Source organism: Dasypus novemcinctus, chromosome 13, assembly GCF_030445035.2.
Source record: "Dasypus novemcinctus isolate mDasNov1 chromosome 13, mDasNov1.1.hap2, whole genome shotgun sequence".
NCBI classification, from domain to species: Eukaryota; Metazoa; Chordata; class Mammalia; order Cingulata; family Dasypodidae; genus Dasypus; species Dasypus novemcinctus.
In genome coordinates, this window is record NC_080685.1 from 23,927,907 (window position 1) to 23,948,036 (window position 20,130).

At 40.1% G+C, this 20,130-nt stretch overlaps 2 protein-coding genes across 2 annotated transcripts; one reads left to right on the plus strand and one right to left on the minus strand.

The window, feature by feature from the left end:
* Nucleotides 1–924: 924 nt before the first annotated feature.
* FCGR1A (Fc gamma receptor Ia) lies at nucleotides 925–19,304 on the plus strand. Its single transcript, XM_004461645.4, has 6 exons — nucleotides 925–1,056; nucleotides 1,430–1,450; nucleotides 8,000–8,254; nucleotides 16,496–16,747; nucleotides 17,654–17,938; nucleotides 18,775–19,304. The coding sequence occupies exons 1-6, from the start codon at nucleotides 1,026–1,028 to the stop codon at nucleotides 19,008–19,010; spliced, it is 1,080 nt and encodes a 359-aa protein (XP_004461702.3). The 5' UTR covers nucleotides 925–1,025; the 3' UTR covers nucleotides 19,011–19,304.
* Nucleotides 4,435–5,661, minus strand: LOC139436333 (dnaJ homolog subfamily A member 1-like). The gene is made up of 2 exons (XM_071207768.1): nucleotides 5,304–5,661; nucleotides 4,435–4,754 (listed from the first exon to the last, which is right to left on the minus strand). The coding sequence occupies exons 1-2, from the start codon at nucleotides 5,659–5,661 to the stop codon at nucleotides 4,435–4,437; spliced, it is 678 nt and encodes a 225-aa protein (XP_071063869.1).
* Nucleotides 19,305–20,130: the final 826 nt, after the last annotated feature.

Consider the following 20,130-nt stretch of genomic DNA (forward strand, 5'->3'; position numbering starts at 1 on the left):
TTGATTAGCTTTCTTTCTCCCTTAACACTTAAAAATCTCCATATATCCTTATAACTCTGCTTCAGAAACCAACTCACTTTGGTGAAAGAGAGCTTCCCACTTGTACTCGGAAACTCCCTTCTTAGGGATGTTTCCACCCATGTGTGTGAGTTGTTTTTCTTCTCTACAGTATTTACGTTAAACAGAAGTTTATTTGCATTTCATTTCCTTGGATTTAGCCAAGATAAACACTCAAAATTCATGTCTTTCAGGGAGATGGCATTTTTTATAAAAATGGGAGGCTGATCTTACCTGTATTCTCCAAAGGAACAGAGACTTGTTTCTATAGGCCAGCTCCTAAAGATGAGCAACTCCTGACATGCCTCATAGAGGTTTATCTAGAATCATCTGGATTCAAATGACCAAGTTTGGAAAGCCAAGCTTTGAGCCAATTATAAAAGTGGGGATTTGCCATATTTTAGTCCCAAGAAACAGAAGTAGCAGACGGAGAATATAATAAGAATAGAACATCATTAAAACTTCAGTCCCTGCCCTGGATTCTGAGAGATTCATAACCCTCAAAACCAGAGCTGAAAACTGCAGGAAGTGAGCTAAGAGGTATGAGAATGGGGAAAGCATGTGTCAAAAATTAACGGCTTAATGGCTTAATTGGCTTAATGGATGACACAACAAAAAAAAAAAGAGACAGATTCCAGGTGCCGCTGACAAGAAAACAAGCGAACACAGAAGAACACACAGCTAATGGACACAGAGAGCAGACGACTGGGGGGTGGGGGGTGGGGGGTGGGGAAGAGGAGAGAAATAAATAAAAATAAATACATCTTAAAAAATTTAAGGATATATTTCCCAAGAAGGAACATGATGAAAGTGGTCAGAAGAAACAATTTCCTTCCTCTTTTCTAATCTTGGCTCCAAAACCCCTAGAAGATTCTGGTCAATGTCTTGCAGTCTTGTAAGACTGTAGCAAATCTACAGATTTGTAGCAAAACTACAGATTTGCTGCTCCCATCGGTTGTGGAGATAACATGTGGCTCTTGGCAGCTCTGCTCTTTTGTGGTAAGTTAAGCTCAGAGGGGGTGTCCAGAATGGTACCAGCCCTGACTAAGGGGCAGTCAAGATTTTTTGTCTTCCTTTGATATCCTGGGTATGAGTATCGTGACAACTGTATTTACATATCAGGAGCATGGGAAGAGGGACCCCAAAGTAGCATAAAGCCTGGAAAGCTCATGTCAAAATAAAGCCATGTCAATAGTTACTGATAGGTTGTTCAATTCCACTGGCTCTCTGATTTTGGGAAAAGGGGCTAGAGAGAATCTCAAGAGATCGAAGCCTGGACCCTGAGAGTTTACAAAACTTATTTTGTCTCCTGATTTCTCCCTTGTTATATCCCACTGACCAACTGATGTCTCTATTCTATTGTCTCTTGCAGTTCCAGTTGGAGGGCAAGCAGGTGAGTGATCTCCACCTTGTCTCTTCCTCTATTACTTACCTGCTTCCAGAGCATGGGTCCCATTATACTGAAGAAGAGAGTATAGGAAGAACATAGAAAGGAGAAAGATTTGTAATTTACTTAAAATCTCCTATATTCAGAGTGTGCTTTTGATGAAACCCTGGTTTTTATAGTTTCTTTCCAAGGTTTTCTGAGCCCTGACCTTTGGACTAAGTGCCTAACTGTATATGAAATAACAGGAAAAAGCCAGAATTGCAAAAACACACAGAGAACTCTGCCAGTGCCTGGCAGATACTGAAGGCTCCAAAGTGAGGAGTTTGAATCTTCAATTTCCAATGCAGCTTATGATCAAGGCAGGCCTGTGATTAACCCCTGGAGATACTGTAGGACAGAGGATAAGAAAACAGGCCTTCATCCGTTTGCTCTAATTTACAATCCTGCTTTATTGTTTACCAACAGTGAAAACTAAGTCAGTTCCTCAGGAACCCAAAATCTCTAACATCAACATCAAGATTTTTTGTTTGTTGTATTTGAAGTTTTAATAACAGAAACAGAGCTCTCTACAGCAGTGTCTGAATACTCCTTTTATTTTTTTTTAATTTTTTTAAGGATAGGAAGGAAAAGTGGCTTTATTTGTCAGCAAGAAACCCCATTAAGGGTTTTTCTTATAGCTTTTATACCAGTTGAAATAAAGAAAGTTAATCATTAGGGTGACACTTCCAAGAAGGGTCTGGAAAAATTAGCTTTTGCTTTCTCAGTTAATCTTAAAATATGCATGGTACCTGGATCAGGTAATCCTGGGGTGGTAAGGACAGGGGGTGGTACGGATGTAGAGGTACAAATAACGGATTTGAGTAAAGATAACAAATGAAGAAGTTCATAGTTACACATTTTTGGCGGAGCTAAATCTGGTTAATGCTAAATCTGTAGCTGTGCGTGCCTCTTGACATTTGCGCAAGATTTACATTGAATTTTTCCAATATTATAAGATACAGTACAATGCCTTAATATCTAAGCTATACTGGGTTTTTCTAGTACTGCAAACTCCCCCTGACTAAATACACATTTCCAGTCTTGTGAATTTGGGTGTTGTGCCATCTGGCTACTTTCTGCTGAGATGGGGCCTAATAGTTAGATGGAAATGTTGACTCACGACCTACAGATCATGCTGATTCGACTCAGAGGGATGCGTACTTCCTTTAGGGAAGGAAGATGTTCTGAATGAGAAAGGCTTGGTAATTATTTGCATCAATATTCTATTGCACAAGGGGATGATACATTTAAGGAGCACAAAGATTAGAATTATTATTAGAAAAACTACAAAGAAGTGGATGTGGCTCAAGGGACTGAGCTCCTGCCTACCACATGGGAGATAGGGGTTCACTTCCCGGTGCTTCCTGAAGAAGAGGTGCAAGACGGTGGCGGGCCGGCCCGGGGTTGCCGCGGGGAGCTGTCGCAGGGAGATGACGCAACCACGAGACGCAGCGAGGAAACATCGTGAGAGAAGCAGCAGGGCCGAGAGCGGAGGTACCTGAGGCGATAAGGTGTCTTCCCTCCACAAGGGAGGTGTGCCTCCCCAAAAGAGAACACCAGCATGCAACAAACAGACACCATGAATGGGGGGAAATAGATAAATAAAATAGATCTTAAAAAAAAAACAAAAAGAAAAAGAAAAACTACAAGCCTGTTTGGAGGAAAGTTCTTAACATGGAACCGATTCCAACAGGAACCCAACTGAACAGATCCTAGAAACTAAAGCTAGTGGTGGGAGCAGATAAGGCATGAATCTGATTATTCATATGGGCTAAAAGAGAGGAGACATTTCTTGATTCATCAGGAATGTAGGTACAACTTTCTATTTTAACTATAGCACAAGTCTTCCCTGAGAGGCAATTAATGTATCTAGGTCCGCACAGTTTTGGAGAACAGCCTTGCCCATTAAAGTCATTTCTGTGTTCATTAGGGCTGTGCTACGGTAGCTGTCATTTAGTGCCTCTTGTCTTAGTTTGCATTTCTTTTTATTCATGACTTCAAGGCTTTTAGTCTGTTCCTTGCAGTGCCAGGACAGATAACATTGATTTATAGAGGTGGCGTAAGAGTGTGTCCATTGAAGGAACAGATTCTTATCTTGTTTTTCACAGGCAGGATTTGGGAGATAGAAATTAAAAACAAGAGAACACTAGTCATACTCACTTTAGACAAGAACATAAAAAAAATAGCTTATTTATGCAAGTGTTCTTTTAAACAAGTATTTGAGTCCTTTTAATGGTTTACAAATATATTTATGCTCTGGGCCTTTGTGGGGGGGCAGTCAATGGCAACAGCTGCTTTTTGGCTGATTGGTGGGGTGTCACCATGCAGGAACTTTTGCAGCTTGACTCTGGCACGATGTATCCAAAGTTTGATGCCCTGCAACTTAAGAGAAGAGAGAATGACAAGTAACACCAGATAGAGTCCAACCCACTTTGGGTATATTTGTGTCTGGGAATGTTGGTCTTTCCAGGTACGCAGGCACACTAGTCTCCAGGTTGATAATTTGATAGTTAGAGGTATGATTATTTATCTCAGTCAAGGTAACTCCCAGGGATTTTACATATTAGATGGTAGCTAATTCAGAGCTAGGATGCATATTGCCAGTGTATTTAAACTTTAGAGATGTGCTTCCATATGTCATTTCATATCGACTTAACCCTAGCCCACTTCAGGGCACTACTCCTCTCATCCTCAGAAGTGCAGTGGGTAGGCTTTATCCCATTTTAGTTGTCTCTAGGCAGATTTTTTGCTAGATGTTCCTTTTTGTTGTTGTTATTGTATTTGAGCTTTTATATTTGAGTTTATTCTTCATTTAACTTTTAAAACACTACAATAGTTGAATATTAAAACACAAACAATAGCAAGTAGTGAGCATATTATCATTACAGTCCCTCATTTATTCATGACTGCATATAAAATGCCAATAGTGAGTGTTAGTCACTGGCCCCCCGCTAAGAGATTTGGCACTGCACACCACCTCTGGGGCGACGTACATCATCCTCATATTCCTCTGCCTTGCAATGGCGCCTTCTTTCCTGATTGGGATCAAAGTCCACCCATTCTACCTGATCTGTTTCATCAGTTTCTTCTACTTCTTTCCTCTCAAGTAGAAGTTTTTCCAGAAGAGACAGTTTATCAGGAGAGAGAAAGCCATTCTCAGGAAAGTTTACCTTAAATTCGATGACTAGGCAACCCTTATCATAAGGCCTACAATAAGTTGTCATGCCTTCATTTAGCACACACCAGATATCTCCATGCTTGACAATCTGACCTGAATGAGAGGTGATGACTATGGTTTGGTTGTCAAGAGTGGATATTGGCTTTGGAAACCACATAATGCTTCAGCCAGCTGTATGTTCATGCACATGAAAAGGTCTTCTCATCTAGTTAAAATAGCATGATCCTTCTTATCTAAAACAATGATAATATCTCCTGGTTCCAGTCCTGACTCTTGGTCTCCTTCACCATGAAATGTTATCTTCTGGCCATCTTTCAATATGAACTTATCAATATGAACTTCTAGAATCTTCTCTTGAACTCTCTTCCTTCCATTGCAACTTTCACATCTATCTTTAAGACTGATCCGTTCCCCATGGCCCTGACACTCAATGCATTTGCTGAACCATTCCAGGTCCTATCTAATGAATTCTTGTTTGTATTCCAGAACCTCAGCAATTGGGACAGCACCCTACTGCTCCTTTCTTAATACCTTGATCTTCATGTTTGTTGCAAACCACATTCTTTTGCAGAGCTAATTTTCTGGTTGCACTGTTACATAAATCTTCTAAAGTTATGGAGAGCTAATGTACAACATTTTTACCTCTCCTTTCTCTCTGCATTCTTCCACCACCTCCAAAAAGCATCTCAAAGATGTCCATGGGGGAGACAAAACCCCCACCTGCTCCACCCTCTTTAATGGCCTGTTTTCCTTTGTCATATAATTCTTTTTTCTTTGCATCAGAGAGCACTTCATAAGCTTGAGAAATCTGTTTAAACTTCTCGCCCTCATTTGGATTCTTACCAGTGTGGTACTTCGAAGCTAGTTTCCTGTAAGCCTTTTTCAGTTCTTCCTGGTTGGCATTGGGTTTGACCCCCAAAACATCATGGTATCTTTCACAATTTTCCACAGCCAGTGAGAGGGCCAAGGCTGGTGAGGGAAGCGGAAAGGAGTGCATCATCGTGTGCAACTCGGGTAGCTGCTGCTCCTCTGCCTCTCACAAGTGTTCTGGAAAGTTCCAGAGCTGTTCCTTTAACATTCAGTTCATATGTTTTGTCTTCCCCGTGAACTGAGGTCTATAGAAACAGTGTAGTCACTAACCAATACCCAGCAAACCAGAAACACCTTTACTTTAGAGATGAAGGCAGCTCCATTGTCACTTTGAATGGAGAGTGGAAGTCCAAACCTAGGAATAATTTCATTTAGTAGGCATATAACAACCTCATAGGCTTTTTCAGCCCAGCCAGGGATACCCATTCAATAAAAGTGCCAACAAACACCAATAGATATTTAAAATTTCCAGGGCCTTTTGGCATCATGGTGAAAACAATTTACCAGTCTCTGCCTCCACCCAAACCTGAGTACTGTACTCCCTTTGTTAATGTGGGAGCTTTTGGGTGGGGCCAAAGATTGGCCTGAGTACATGTTACACATTGATTAGTTACGTTTTTTTTAAAGTAAAGATGTATTTATTTCCCGCCCCCAAGATGGCTCCCTTGTCTATCTGCTTGCTGTTTCCACTTGCTGTTTGTGCTCCTCTACTTTCTGTGTCTGCTCCTCTTCGTTAGGAGGCACTGGAACCCAACCCAGGACCTCCCATGTGGGAGGTGAGTGCCCAACTGCTTGAGCCACATCCCCTCCTGACCAGTTACACTTTAAATGGTCTAAATTGCTGCACCATTCTGAGTATGGAGTGGAGAGTCCATTTCTGGGCAATCTAATGGCAATTTAGATCTGTTGTCCTCCCCCTAATATGGAAGTGGGGACGTTTAGGAGCAGTAGCATTCTCAATTCTCAAGGTACTTGAGAGAATTATAGTATTAAGATACCAGTTGAGTTGGAGTCTAGGAGAGGTTTTTTCTGGTTTCTATTTCATTTGTCTCTGCAATTATTTAACTCTGGCTTTTGTGCTGACAGTTGATTAATTCCTTAGCTGGCTGTGGTAGCAAGTCATTGCTTTCTCTAATTTTAGTGTGCTGGGGACCGGGGATCTGACTAATTGTGTCCAAAACATTTTCTCTGAAGTGTCTCATTTTGGGCTAATGCTTTAAAGTATTTGGATGCAAGAAGTTTCATACCATTTCCTTAAATTTCTATAGAATTGGTCTAACTGTAGAATAGTAGTATACTCTAAAGATCTAGGGTAGCAGACCTGGCTCAACTCATAGAGCCTCCGCCTACCATATGGAGGGCCCAGGGTTAGATCCCCAGGGCCTCCTGGCCTGTGCTGCAGCAGTGTTCCCACTAGGAGAGCCACCCCTCCTGAAAAAAGCACAGCCCGCCCAGGAGTGGGGCTGCACAGGCAGCTGGAGACCCAGTTTCCCAGTGTCGGTGGATAATGCAAGCGGATGTAGAAGTCACAGAGAATGGACACAGAAAGCAGATAATGGGGGGAAGGGGAGAGAAATAAATAAACATAAATCTTAAAAAAAGAAATCTAGTGCTGGCCATTACTGCTCACCTTTTAATGCATATTGGGGTCAGACTTCCTTATAAAGGCAAGCCATTACCATTTTAACCGTAGGTTCATACCCAAATTGTTAACAATGTTTAATGATGCAACCTAGTGGGTTGCTTTTTCCCTTCACCTCTGAACTCTGGTTATTTCCCATTCTGGTTAAACGAGTACAGAAACCAGTGTCTGGGCAGCCAAGCTCAGCAGCCATTCCTTCCGCCAGCGTCTGCTACCATCCCTTTTCCTTTCAAGTCTAAAAACCAAGCTCGGCAAAGCCGCTCACAGCTTTGCAGAAACTGTGCTGCTGAGGATAACGAGAATAGTGCGCGCGCGCACATCACACATAGACCAGGGCCTGCTTCCCGTCGTAGCAGGCTACTTGTAGGGAACCTAGACGCCGGGGCAAGAGATTCTGTCCAGCTCTCTGAGGAAAGCACTCCAGTGGCCACGGAGCCAGGGTTCGCGAATGTCTTACCTGGGGTGGGGGGTGGGGAGGGAGAGCGGGGAGCAGCGTTGCTCCCACAAGGACGCCCACCCTACCTTGGGTGTCATCTGAAGAGGCGCCAGGGCTGTCCTCAGCTGGGTTCATTCTCTCGGCAGGAACAACAGACAGACACACTGAACTGAAGGAAAAGTGACTTTATTTGCCGGCACTAGACCAGAGATGTACGATCTCAAATCAGCCTCTTCCGCGCTCTTAGACGTAGGCTTTTGTAGAATCCCACTTGCCTGTTTTTCAGTCTATTCTAGGTATAAATTTTTCCCTTGTGCTATCCACAAAAATAATCACTCACAGGCCTTCCTTTAATCCCACTTGGTCTTTTTTTTTTTAATCCCGAAACAGACCCCATGAAGGCATCGATCACCTTGCAACCTCCATGGGTCAATGCGTTCCTAGAGGAGGATGTAACCTTACTGTGTGCGGGGCCCCAACGGCCTAGCGACAGCTCCACCCAGTGGCTGCACAACAGCACACGCCTGCCGACCGTGACCCCGCAATACAGCATAATCAATGCCACGGTCAATGACAGTGGAGAATACAGGTGCCAGACAGGACTCTCAGCGCCAAGTGACCCTGTACAGCTGGAATTCCACACAGGTAATTAGGACATGGGGAGGGAGGGCTGGAAACCACACGATTTTCCCTTACGTTTTCTCCTTTTGTAGTGCCTGATGTGTATGTGGATTTATGAGTTACATGAAGATCCTTAAACTGTGTCCCAAGTTTGAGATTATTTAATGAATCCCAAATAGAGAAAGATTATGTTCTTAAATTAATCTATCCCTGTGGGCATGATACCCATAGCATTAAATTGGGTTGAAAGTCCTTTGATTAGATTATTTCATAAGAGCAATGCAGGGCTTTTGATTGAACTACATCAATGAGGCATGACTCAGGTCGAGTCTTCACCCTCTTGCTGGGTCTGAGAAAAACGGAGGCACAGATTGATACAAGGAAAACAGGAGCTGCCATGTTTGATTCTGCCATGTGTGAGAGAGAAAAGACTCCAGTTTTGCCTACAGCTATTCTGCAAGGAGAGAAGCCCCCAACAGGCTCAAAGAGCTGAAGCGCAGAGACAGAGAGGAGGCCTGGTAAGAGACAAGCCCTGCACCACGTTTGCCTTCACCTGCAGAGACCCCAGAGGTCAGCAGCCATCTTGCTTGGCCATGTGGAAGCTGACTTTGGTGAGAAAGCACCTCTTACCGTGTCCTGATTTGAACTTCTCAAGGCTTAGCAACTGTAAGCTTTTACTGCATATAAATCCCTTTGATAAAAGCCAACCCATTTCTGGCTTTGCATCAGAAGCCCTTTGGCAAGCTAAAACAATGAGGGTCCTTAAACTGTGTCCCAAGAGCACCGCAACTGGGGCAGCTGTAAACAGGGCACTAGGGTTTTATCCTTACTCAAAATTACCTAATTTTGTTGAAAAAAGTTATGACTGCACATAGTAAATAATGATGACGCTAGTTCAGAGGAATGTACAATGATGTACAATGAAAAGTCTTCCTCACACTTGAAACTCCTAGTCCCACAGTTACTTTCCTTAAAAACAAATACTAAAATATACGAACTTTAAAATAATTCACTGCTGGTAGAAGGCTTGCTCTATCCTACTGTCCTATGCTTTTCCTTTATTACCTGAAGTATTTTGGTGGTCTATTTATATCATTAGAGATCTATCTACCTTAGGCATTGTCTGTTGTATGGCTGTACCAGAATTGAGTTTACCTTTCTCCCTATTAATAAATGGAAACTTTGAGGTTTCCATTCTTTTACAAGCATGCTTTTACAAGCAATGCTTCAATAAATTTCTTTATACATATAGTCTGGATCACATCTCATAGTATATCTGTAAGATAAAAGTTCTGGACATGGAATTACTGTGAAACTTTCAGTGTTTTAAACTTTGATCAGTAGAAGAAGAAAAATAATCACTCCTGTAAAATATTTAAGTGGTTTCTAATTGACAAGAAATGGAGACTATAATTCTCTTTAGGGCAAAATATTTCACTATTCAGGACAAATTGCCAAAGTGGATTATTTAATTATTAGAGAAGCAATAAACTAAAACTTCTTTGTAATTGATAATGCCACAAGTTAATACAGCTGAAGGCAAATGGCAATTCTGCAGACTAGGTCGCTTTGTGGTTTATGCCACAATTTGTGAATTTTATTGTACTTTTTCATGTATTTTATAAAAATGCGTGGAATGGAGAAATGAAAGCATAAAAGTGCTGATAAGTGATCAGTAATTTGGTCTGAAGAACTTAATGCAAGTTAGAAAAAATGGAAGTCGCCAGGATGCCAAAAACTGGTTTTGGAGAAATGCTGAGAATGTGGGACAGAAGATGAGGTATTCTTTATATGTCCCTTGGGCCCCTGGAAATCATTCTCTAGCATGAAAAGACCAGGGGAACTGACAGAACTGTTTCAACAGGAGACTTTGTATAGTCTGAGCAGAAAGAAAGTTGTTTCATGGCCCAAGTGACAAAATATGGACTAATGCTGGGAAGAAGTAATTTTCTTTGCTGTAGTACAGGGTCTAGAACCAGCCCCCCAGCATCCATGACTTACTGAGAATAGTATCTTTTACTTTATACTTTGGTGTGAATTTTTATTGAAGTATAACATACATACGATAAATCATAAGTGAATATGTTAGTGAATTTTTACAAAGTAAAGAGCACCTAGATCAAGAAACAACCTTACCAAAACCCCAGAAAATACTTCATGCCCATTTCTAGTCACCACTTCCCCAAACTGACTTCTAACACCATAGATTTTTTTGAATACCATATGAATGGATAGATTATGGTACAGTATATACCGTTTCTTTTTCTGTACTCTTTCTTTTCCTTAATAGTGTGATTGTCAGAGTCACATATGTTATGAAGTTGTAGTTCATTTGTTCTCATTACTCTAAAATAGTCCATATTTGTCCAGTTTGGCCTTTTACAAAGAATACTGCTATCGACATTTTTGTACATGCTTTTGATATAAATGTGTACATGTATATGTACTAGAAGTAGAATTTCCAGGTCACAGGTTTTAGTAGATACTACTAAATACTTTTTTTCAAAATGAGTGTACCAATTTACACTTCTACCAGCAAAGTATGAGAGTTCTGGTTGCACCCATCATCAACATTAGAATGTTTTCTCTATTTTTCTATGTATCTGGAAGATGTGTAGTAGTATCACATTGTGGCTTTAATTTGTATTCCCCTGATGACTAATGATATTGAGCATTTTCATATGTTTATGGGCTATTTGGATATCCTCTTTTGTAAAGCACCTGTTCATATCTTTTTGCCTGTTTTTTATTGGCTGTTTGCCTTTTCTTATTGACTTGTAGTTCTTTATATATTCCAGATAGAAGTCCTTTTCCAAGTGTTACAAATATCTTCTCCCACACCATGGCTTGCTTTTTGCTGTCTTAATGTTGAGGTTTTTTTTCAATGAACAAAAAATCTTGGTTTTACTATAGCATGTCAGTTTATTTTTTGTTGAAGCTCCCTGTACCCTATTTTAAAAAATATTTTACCACAGCTAGTAAGCAGAGGAGGATTCAATTGCAGTTACACTGACTCCCAGTTGTCCTAATTAAATTTGTGGGTCTAAGACCATGAAAATAGAGCTGGTTGGTGGACCCAAGTCCTAATCATATCACTTCGAATGAGTGCCCCCGTCCTATTCCAAGGCCATAAAGATAAGGAGCTTGAATTTTGAGTCAGTAATTAGTAATACATACTACAAGCTGCATCCCACAAATTTGATATGTAATATCCCATTATTATTCAAGGCTAAATATGTTTTATTTCCATAATAATTTATTGCTTTTTACTCCTTAATTATATAAAAGTGTTTTCAAAGGGTGAATTTTTTTGTTATTGATTTCTGATTTTACAGCATTTTGGTCAAAATTTGTGGTAAATATGTTATCAGTTCTTTGGTATTTGTTGAAAATTGTTTTGTAGCCCAGTGGTCAATTTTTATAATCTTTGCATGTGTGTTTGGAAAGTATCCGAAAAGCATTCTATATATATCCACAAAATCAAATCTACTATGTCATTAAAATATATTATATCCTTTCTAGTATTTTGAATATTTTTGATGGAAGTATGTTAAAATCTCCCACTATGTTGTTTATATATAATGTTTTACTTTGTAATTTTTGCTTTATTATTTTTTTTAGTCTAAGTCATTAGGTATTTTTTCTTTGTGCTTTACATATTTGGGGGTGGTGGGGTAATAACCACCCCCAGAATATGTAAAGCAACAAATAGTGCCTTTCATTATTAAAATCTTTTTTCTATATTTTGATTCTTTTGGATAGCATTTACTTGATAAATAATTTTCCTTCCATTTTCCATCTTGGTCTGTTTTTGTTTAACATGTAACTTACAAGCAATATATAACTGGATTTTATTTTTTAAAGTTCCAATCTACGATCGTCTTTTAGTATACACTTTTAATCTGTTTACATTTATTATAAATATGGATTTATGATTTATTTTATATTATTTTGCATTTTCCTTTATTAGCATTTGCTTCCATCCTCTTTCCTGTCATCTATTTTGTGGATCACAAATAATTTTTGTCCCTTTATTGTCCCTCTCTGTGATTCTGTAATCTGAACATTCATGTTTCTCTTCAATTTTGGAAAATTTTCAATGATTATCCTGAAAATTGAAATATTTTCTCTCATCCTTCTTTTTATTCTCTCCTTCTGATTGCCTGTGTTTGAAGATTTTATTCTATCCTCTAGGTGTTATATAGCCACTCCATATATATGCTGGTAATTTCTTCTAATGAAATAATTCTCTCTTCATCTGTATCTAATCTTATTTTTAAACCACTTTTTTAGTTTGCCAAAGGGGCTAATGCAAAGTACCAGAAATAGTTTGGTTTTTATAAAGTGGATTTATTTGGGTAAAGTTTACAGTTCCAAGGCCATGAAAAGTCCAACTCAAGGTACCAAAGTCAGCTGCCACATGGTGAAGCAAATCTTAGCTCTCCTCTTGCATTTTGCTACATGTTGCAAGGGGAAACCAGGCTGCATTTTCCACATTTAATATGGAAATCTCCTCAGTTAAATGTCCAAGCTTGTCATTTTCAAATTCTGCCTTATATCTAACACCAGAAGTCAATTTTGCCAAGTTTTTTGCCACTTTAATTAAGGATCACCTTTCCTCCAGTTTCCAATAATAGTTTCATCACTTCTTTCTAAGGCCTCACCAGAAATAACTTTACGTCATATTCCTACCAACAGTGTCTCCAAAGCAATCTAGGCCTTTTCTATGAAGTATCTCACAGCTTCTCCAAAAAATACCCCTTACCATTAATAAAACCATTCCCACATTTTTGGTAATTGCAGGATGATCCCACTCTCCTGGTACCAATTTCTGTTTAGTTTGCTAAATGACTGCCAAAGTAAAGTACCAGAAATGCATTAGCTTTTATAAATGTGATTTATTTTGGCGTAAAAGTTTATAGTTCCAAGGCCGTGAAAAATCCACTCAAGGCACCATGAGAGGTGCTTTCTTACCAAAGTCAGCTGCCCCGGAGGGGCGCAAGATAACTACCCATCTCTGCTGAAGTCTCAGCCTTCTCCTCTGGGCTCACAATCTCTCCAAGCCCAGTTCCTGGAGATTAGCCATGAGCAACCAGGCATAAGGCTTGTCTCTTTCCTGGTCTCCTCTATCAATATTGGCTACTCCACTTTCTTCCCAAGTTTAACTGCAAGCTTGATATCAGGCATATGGCTCATCTCTCCCTGGGCCTTAGCTCTGTGAGCCTCTTGGGGGCTTCTCTCCTTGCAGTTCTGCTGTGAGTGAAAATGGAGGGCCTTTCACATGGCAGGATCAAATATGGTGACTTTCTTAATCTGTCTCTCTGTTTTTATCTGACCCAGCAAGAGGGCGGAGACCCAACCTGAGTCATACCTCACTGACAGTCCAATTGAAAGGGTCTCCCACCCACAAGAATGGATTATTTCACAAATATCATCTCTCTTTTGGGGATTCATAAAGTAATTTCAAACTGCCATACCCACTTAATGAGCTTTGTAATTTCAATGGCTATTTTTTAATTATTTTTTCAATTCTGCCTTTTATTGTGCTGTCATGTTCTTTCTACTCTTTCTATACCTATAATCATATTATTTTACAGTGTTTTACTGTATTTCTTAGTATTTGTTATTACTAGTTCTTAATGTAAAAATTCTTTGTTATCTGCTGACTCTGCCCCATAGTAGTTTGCATCTTTGTATGTTTTGTGAGTTTTAATTTTAGATACTATTTTCTCCAGGTATTTCCCTCATAAGAGTCCTATGAGCCACATGCAGTAAAATATCTTAACAGAGGACTTTGTGTTTAGTTTTGGGGGGGGCATGAATAATTTATGTCTTCCTTTTTTTTTTTCTTTTTTTAAGGTACCAGGGGCCAGGGATTGAGCCTTGGACCTCATATGTGAAAAGCCGTGGGAAGCTGGGGTTCAGCAACTGAACCACATTGGCTCCCCTGAGTTGGTTTCTTCATTTGTTTTGCTTCTCTGTCTGTCTGTCTGTTTGTTTGTTTGCTTGTTTGTTTTTAGGAGGCATTTGAAACTGAATCCAGGACCTCCCATGTGGGAACTTAAGCCACGTCTGCTCCTCTATGTTTTAGCTTGAGTAGTATATATAAATTCTATAGTGTAAATTCAGATCTCATTTCTTGCTTTTTCCCCACTAACAATCCTAATGAGACAGGAAGTTTCCTTGAAACTTTTCTAGGATGATGGATAGTTTTCTAGACCCTTTACAATGAAGACTTGAGTCCCTGGAATAATGCCAAGAGATCAATTCCAACATGTAATAAATACCGTGCACCACATCTGCTATTGCCAAGTAGGTATTAAGTCCCTAGCTTCCACCCCTTCACCTCTAAATCTAAAGCCCTGATGGGTGAAGTACATGCTCAAGCCTTACCAATCTGGCTTCAATTTCTATTTGTGTTTATGACATATAGGAATTTCTCATTCTTTCTTTAAGGTAAGCTAAATAATTTTTGGTTATATTTTAGTCAACATATCTTTGTGGAATTCAGGTTCACAAGTCAACTCTTCCCTTGCATAAGTCAGAAGTAGTTCTAATAGGGTGAATTCAAAAGAAATTTTCTATTCTCTGCCACAATAAAGCTACACCCAAAATATCCTATTAGATTAGCATCTGAAAAATGCCTTTTCACCCTACAGTGCAACACTGCTTACATAAAGTTGTGTTGTTCTTACAACAATCTATGAAGTAGGAAACAATAGAAATATCTAATATTTTTCAAGTTTTTTATATTTTCAAAGTATTTTCACTTAGTCTCAGTTGATGCTTTGTTCCTATAATATATTCCCTTGCAATAAAATATTTATATTTATTTTAACACAGCATGCTAATTCACATTGCCATAAAAAGACATAGAAAGGAACAAATGGTTATTGCTACTGAGAATGTTCTTCTCTGATTTGTCCACCTAGTGACTTTCTATTCATCTTTCAATACACTGTTCTGGTAAAGAACAGTCTTTGTCTATTTCCACAGTAGGCGGGGGTGACATGGAGCAGAGGTGTCTATGTGTTTAGGCTGTGTAATCTTTACACATTCCTTGGTGGGTGTGGAAATAAGGGAAAGAAGAGTATTGGTTATATTTGGAAGTACTAGGCAGCAGCAAAGACAGTAAAAATCATGCTACGGATGGCCTTCCATTCTTAGGTAAGGTCTGGAGGGGAAAAAGGAGTATGGCCTTTTCTCCTCCTTTGTCTTCCAAGATTGTCACCCTTGTTTAGCCAAAACAACTGCTTCTGGGGAAGGAAAAAGGAGAGGAGGCATTTTTTGGTTTTGTGCAGAAGTGTATGTATATCAAACGGGAGGCCTATTTGTGGGTTTTGTGCAGAAGTGTATGTATATCAAAAAGGAAGGCCCATTTGACTTGAAGGTTGTTTTTACTAACTATATCAGTGATCTGTACATATGTGAGTATTCATTTCAATTTAGTGATTATATGCATTTGAATATATTTGTCCTGTATGTTTGCTTTAGTATGTGTGGCCTCAACAAATTCGTCAGGAGGTAGTGTGCATTAATTTTATGCTATGAAACAAGTTACCACAAATTTAGCAGCTTAAAATAGCATACATTTATTATCTTGGTTTCTACACATCAGGAGTCCCAGCACAACTTAGCTGTGATCTGCTTAGAGTCTCACAAGGCTGAAGTCAAGGTGTTGGCTGGCAGGTGTTCCTTTGTGGAGTTCTTCCAAGCTCAGTGGTCATTGGCAGAATTCCTCGTGGTGGTAGGAATAAGGTCCTCACTTTCTTGCTGGCCATCAGATTCTAGAGACCCTCGCAGCTCCTTGCCATGTGATCCTTCCACAGCCCCTCTCACAACATAGCAGCTTACTCTCTTATATAATGTTTAGACAGATTCTTATATAATGTAGCATAATCATCCCATCACTTTTTTATATATTCTGTTAGCTAGAAGCCAGTCAGGGGTTCCACTTAAAAGTTGTTGGGGTCATCTTAGAATTTTGCCTATCACTTTGAGTAAACTGTTTTGTCCCAACCCCCTTTTGAGATTTGGAAAGGGAAAATAAGAAAGGGCTGTGTACATGGCTGCTGATGAAAGATCACTTTGCTCCCACCAAATCTAAAGATACATGAGGAATGGGACACAGACCTCAGATTCAGCAGAGCTGTGAGGTTTAGCATGCTGCAAGGAGAAAAAGATAAGAAAAGCCCCCAGGGCCAAGCTGTAGCCTCTTTGTACCTTTTCCACTATATACATACATTTTGGGTCCACATTTTTCAGGTTGGCTACTACTCCAGGTCCCTGGCCGAGTTTTCACCGAAGGAGAACCTCTGACCTTGAAGTGTCATGGATGGAAGAATAAGTTGGTATTCAAGAGGAGTTTCTATCTAAATGGCAAAGGCTTTAATTTTTCTTATTCGGATTCTGAATACACCATTCCAAAAATCGACCTGAGTCACAATGGCAACTATCACTGCTCAGGAATAGGAAAGGTTAACTTCACATCAGCAAGAGTATCTATCACTGTGAAAGGTATGGTATCTGAATAGTCATACAGCTATACTTGTAAGGACTGGAGAGATAATCATAAATCATCTAAAATCCTCACTTCAATTTACAAGTAAAAAGACTTCATTCAGAGAAGTAAACTGTCTTACTGAAGGCCACACAATGACCAATGACTGGACTGGAACCAGAACTGAGATCTTTTGGGTCCCCCTCCATTGCTCTTTCCCGTTTACCACAATGCTCCATCAGTAATCCAGGACCTAATGGCTGCTAGAGCATAGTGAGACTCCATTTCATCAATTTTATTTTAGTTGCAAGGAATAGAACTCACTCAAGATACCTGGGAGGATTATTAGAAAGTAATCCAATAATATCTCATGATAATTCCCTATAATTAGAAAGTAGGAAGACACTAGTACTTGGTTACGTGTGGTCTCTCTGGTCCCACTTCTGACTATTTGCTAACTGAGCAGGTTCCTCTGTTCCAGTTTGCACATGGCCCCTGCTCTGACTCTTCCATGGTCTTTCATCTTAGTATTCATGAATAACTAGCCACTCTTTTTTATCCCTTAGTTCATTCGCATGGGAAAGAAATGATTGTTCCAGATTCTTTTTTGAGCTAGGCTAACTTATGAGTCAGTGTCCACTCCTGGGCCACCATTGTCAGAAGAGCAGGGTAATATTATAAATCACATGGCCATTTAGGCAAGCATGGGCTGTGTACTCTCTTCAGTAAGGTCTGAGCAATCTGGTGACTATCTCTATTAGGAAACCCCATGAAATGCCTCTCTGCTGGAAGTGAGGAAAATTATGTTTTATGGATACATTCTTTAGGGGCAGTTTTCCTAAGTGCAGAGGGAGTGTGTGTTCTGTGGGAAGAACCTCGATGCTGAAGCAGACAACCTTGTCACCTGTCAACTTTTTCCTTAGAGCTATTTCCACCTCCAGAGCTGAGAGCATCATTGCCACTCCCCCTGCTAGAGGGGAGCTCAGTAAAGCTGAGCTGTGAAACAAAGTTGCTCCTGCAGAGGCCTGGATTGAAGCTTCTCTTCTCCTTCTTCATGGGCAACAAGACCCTGAAGGGCATGAGCACATCCTCTGAATACCACCTATTAAATGCTAAAAGAGAAGATTCTGGGGTATACCGGTGCGAGGCAGCCACAGAAAATGGAACTGTCCTCAAACACAGCCCTGAGTTGGAGCTTCAGGTGCTTGGTGAGTGAGAAGGATGGGCGCTAACTGGCACAGCAGTAGATGCTCCCTTTTCCCCCATGGAACTGATGTTGTTCAGGGGATTTTGTGGTCCAGCCAGGAGGAAGAAATCTCTTCAGGAAAAGTCTGCGAGCAGTCCTTTCCACCCTTGATTCAGAACTTCACTATTCTCCTCACAAACATCATTACATTTCCTTTCCTCTTTTTCCTTTATTTTCTTTTCCTTTCCATCCTCCATTTCCTTCCTTCCTCCCTCCTTCTTTTTCGTCTCCTTCATTTTTTATCTTTTCTCTTGCTTCCTCCTTTCCTCCCTCCCTAACTAACAATATACTGAATTCCTCCTATCTATTATTATAGATCTGGGGATATAAAGACCGTGGGGTACAATTCTTGCTTTGAGGAGCTTACATGGTGGGTTGATGTTATAGTAATTTTGTGGACTGCACATACCTACATGTCCAAGTATCTATATCTAACTGAGGTAGAGGGATTGTGAGCTTCAGAACAAAGACTCTTTGGGCAAAATGTTTATCTTCAGCCCAAACTTAGTTGAAGCATTAAAAGGCATTGAGATAGCATCTGTCTCTGAAATAGGGGAGTAAGCGCACTAGCAGGGTCCTGGCAGTTAAACTCTTGCAAGGAGCCTGCCCTCCTGTCTGAACACCATAGAGCCCAAGCGGGGCTACCTCCAGCTCCTTCTTGCCCCCTGAAACTACCAGAGCTTCCACTGGGGCAGGCATATCAGACGATCTCAGCCAACCTTCTCTTCCAAACCTAACTCAGCCAGACCCCTCTGGTTTCTAAGTAATATGTCTTCTCTTTGTCATATTCTGTTTCAGGCCTCCAGGCACCAAATCCCATCTGGTTTCATGTTATTTTCTATCTGGCAGTGGGAATAACATTTTTGGTGGACACTGCTTTCTATGTGATGATACAGAAGGAACTCCAAAGAAAGAAAAACTGCAATTTAGACGTCTCTTTGACTTCAGCTGTGGGGAAAAATGTAACTTCCTCCTTTCAAAAAGATAAATATTTAGAGGAAAAGCCAAAGTATCAGGAACCAGAAGAAAAGTAGCTGCAAGAGTGGACCCACCAGAAGAAACCCCAGGAGGGAGAGCAGCAGCAGCAGCAACAGTTAAATGGGTAAACATAGAGCTGGACAGTCCCCTACCCCTTCCCCTCTGGATGAGCACTGGGACACAAACATCCAAATATTGAGAGAAACTAGAACTGTGATCCCACGGCTTCTGACTAACTCTTAAATAAATAAAACAAGTGAAAAGACTTCAACTGAGATAAATTTGGAAATTTGTTTATCAGAGATGATTCAAAATTAGATCTACTCTAAATAAATCTAAATAACTTGGAAGTCAAGACTAGCCTGGTTTTCTTATTAGGTAATTTGAGAAATAATATATATCTGGGGACAGAGTAAAAAGTTATGTGTGTGTATATGTACAAAAGATTAAGACATTAATCGAGACAGAATGGGGGAGAGAGAGAGAGAGACAAGAGACAGAGAGACAGAGAGAGAGAGGGAAAGAGAGAGAATGAATGACTATGAGGGAGACAAGAGGGAACAGTACAGCCCAAAAGAAGGAAATAAAACTTAACAATGACTTATGAGAGATTGTGAGAATGAGAGAGCTCACACTCTGTGGGGCTCAGGATAGTGACTTCACTGCTTTTCTCTTTTACATACTAGCATGGAATGCTGCCATGTCTTATAGAGATACAAGCTCCCGATGAGAAATGTGTGCATTATTCTTTTTCTTTCATTTAATGCTTTCTCACAACCTCTCGGTATCCAGCCCTATAGGAAGACAGAATGATGTAACTGCTACTTTCCTTACTAAGTGAAGCCAAAATATCCAAGTTTGGCACGTCAAGGAGAAACTTCAGGTGGGGAAGGGCAGAAAGTTACTTTACTCTTCTGATTTTCTGGATGATTACTAATGTCACAGCTCTCCCACTCTGGACCTGGTTTTGGAAACAAAATATTTCCTTGCTACTCTATAACACAGCTAGGCTAAAATGATATATGTGGATAAGACTTCACTAAAACCTTTATAAAAAAAAAAAAAGGGGGTATAAACAAACCTAGCTACATGATTCTAAATTATTTGGCTTAGGAAATATAGCATATCTGCCAAATAAAGCCAAATCCCCGACTAGCCTCTGAGCTGGCCGCACAT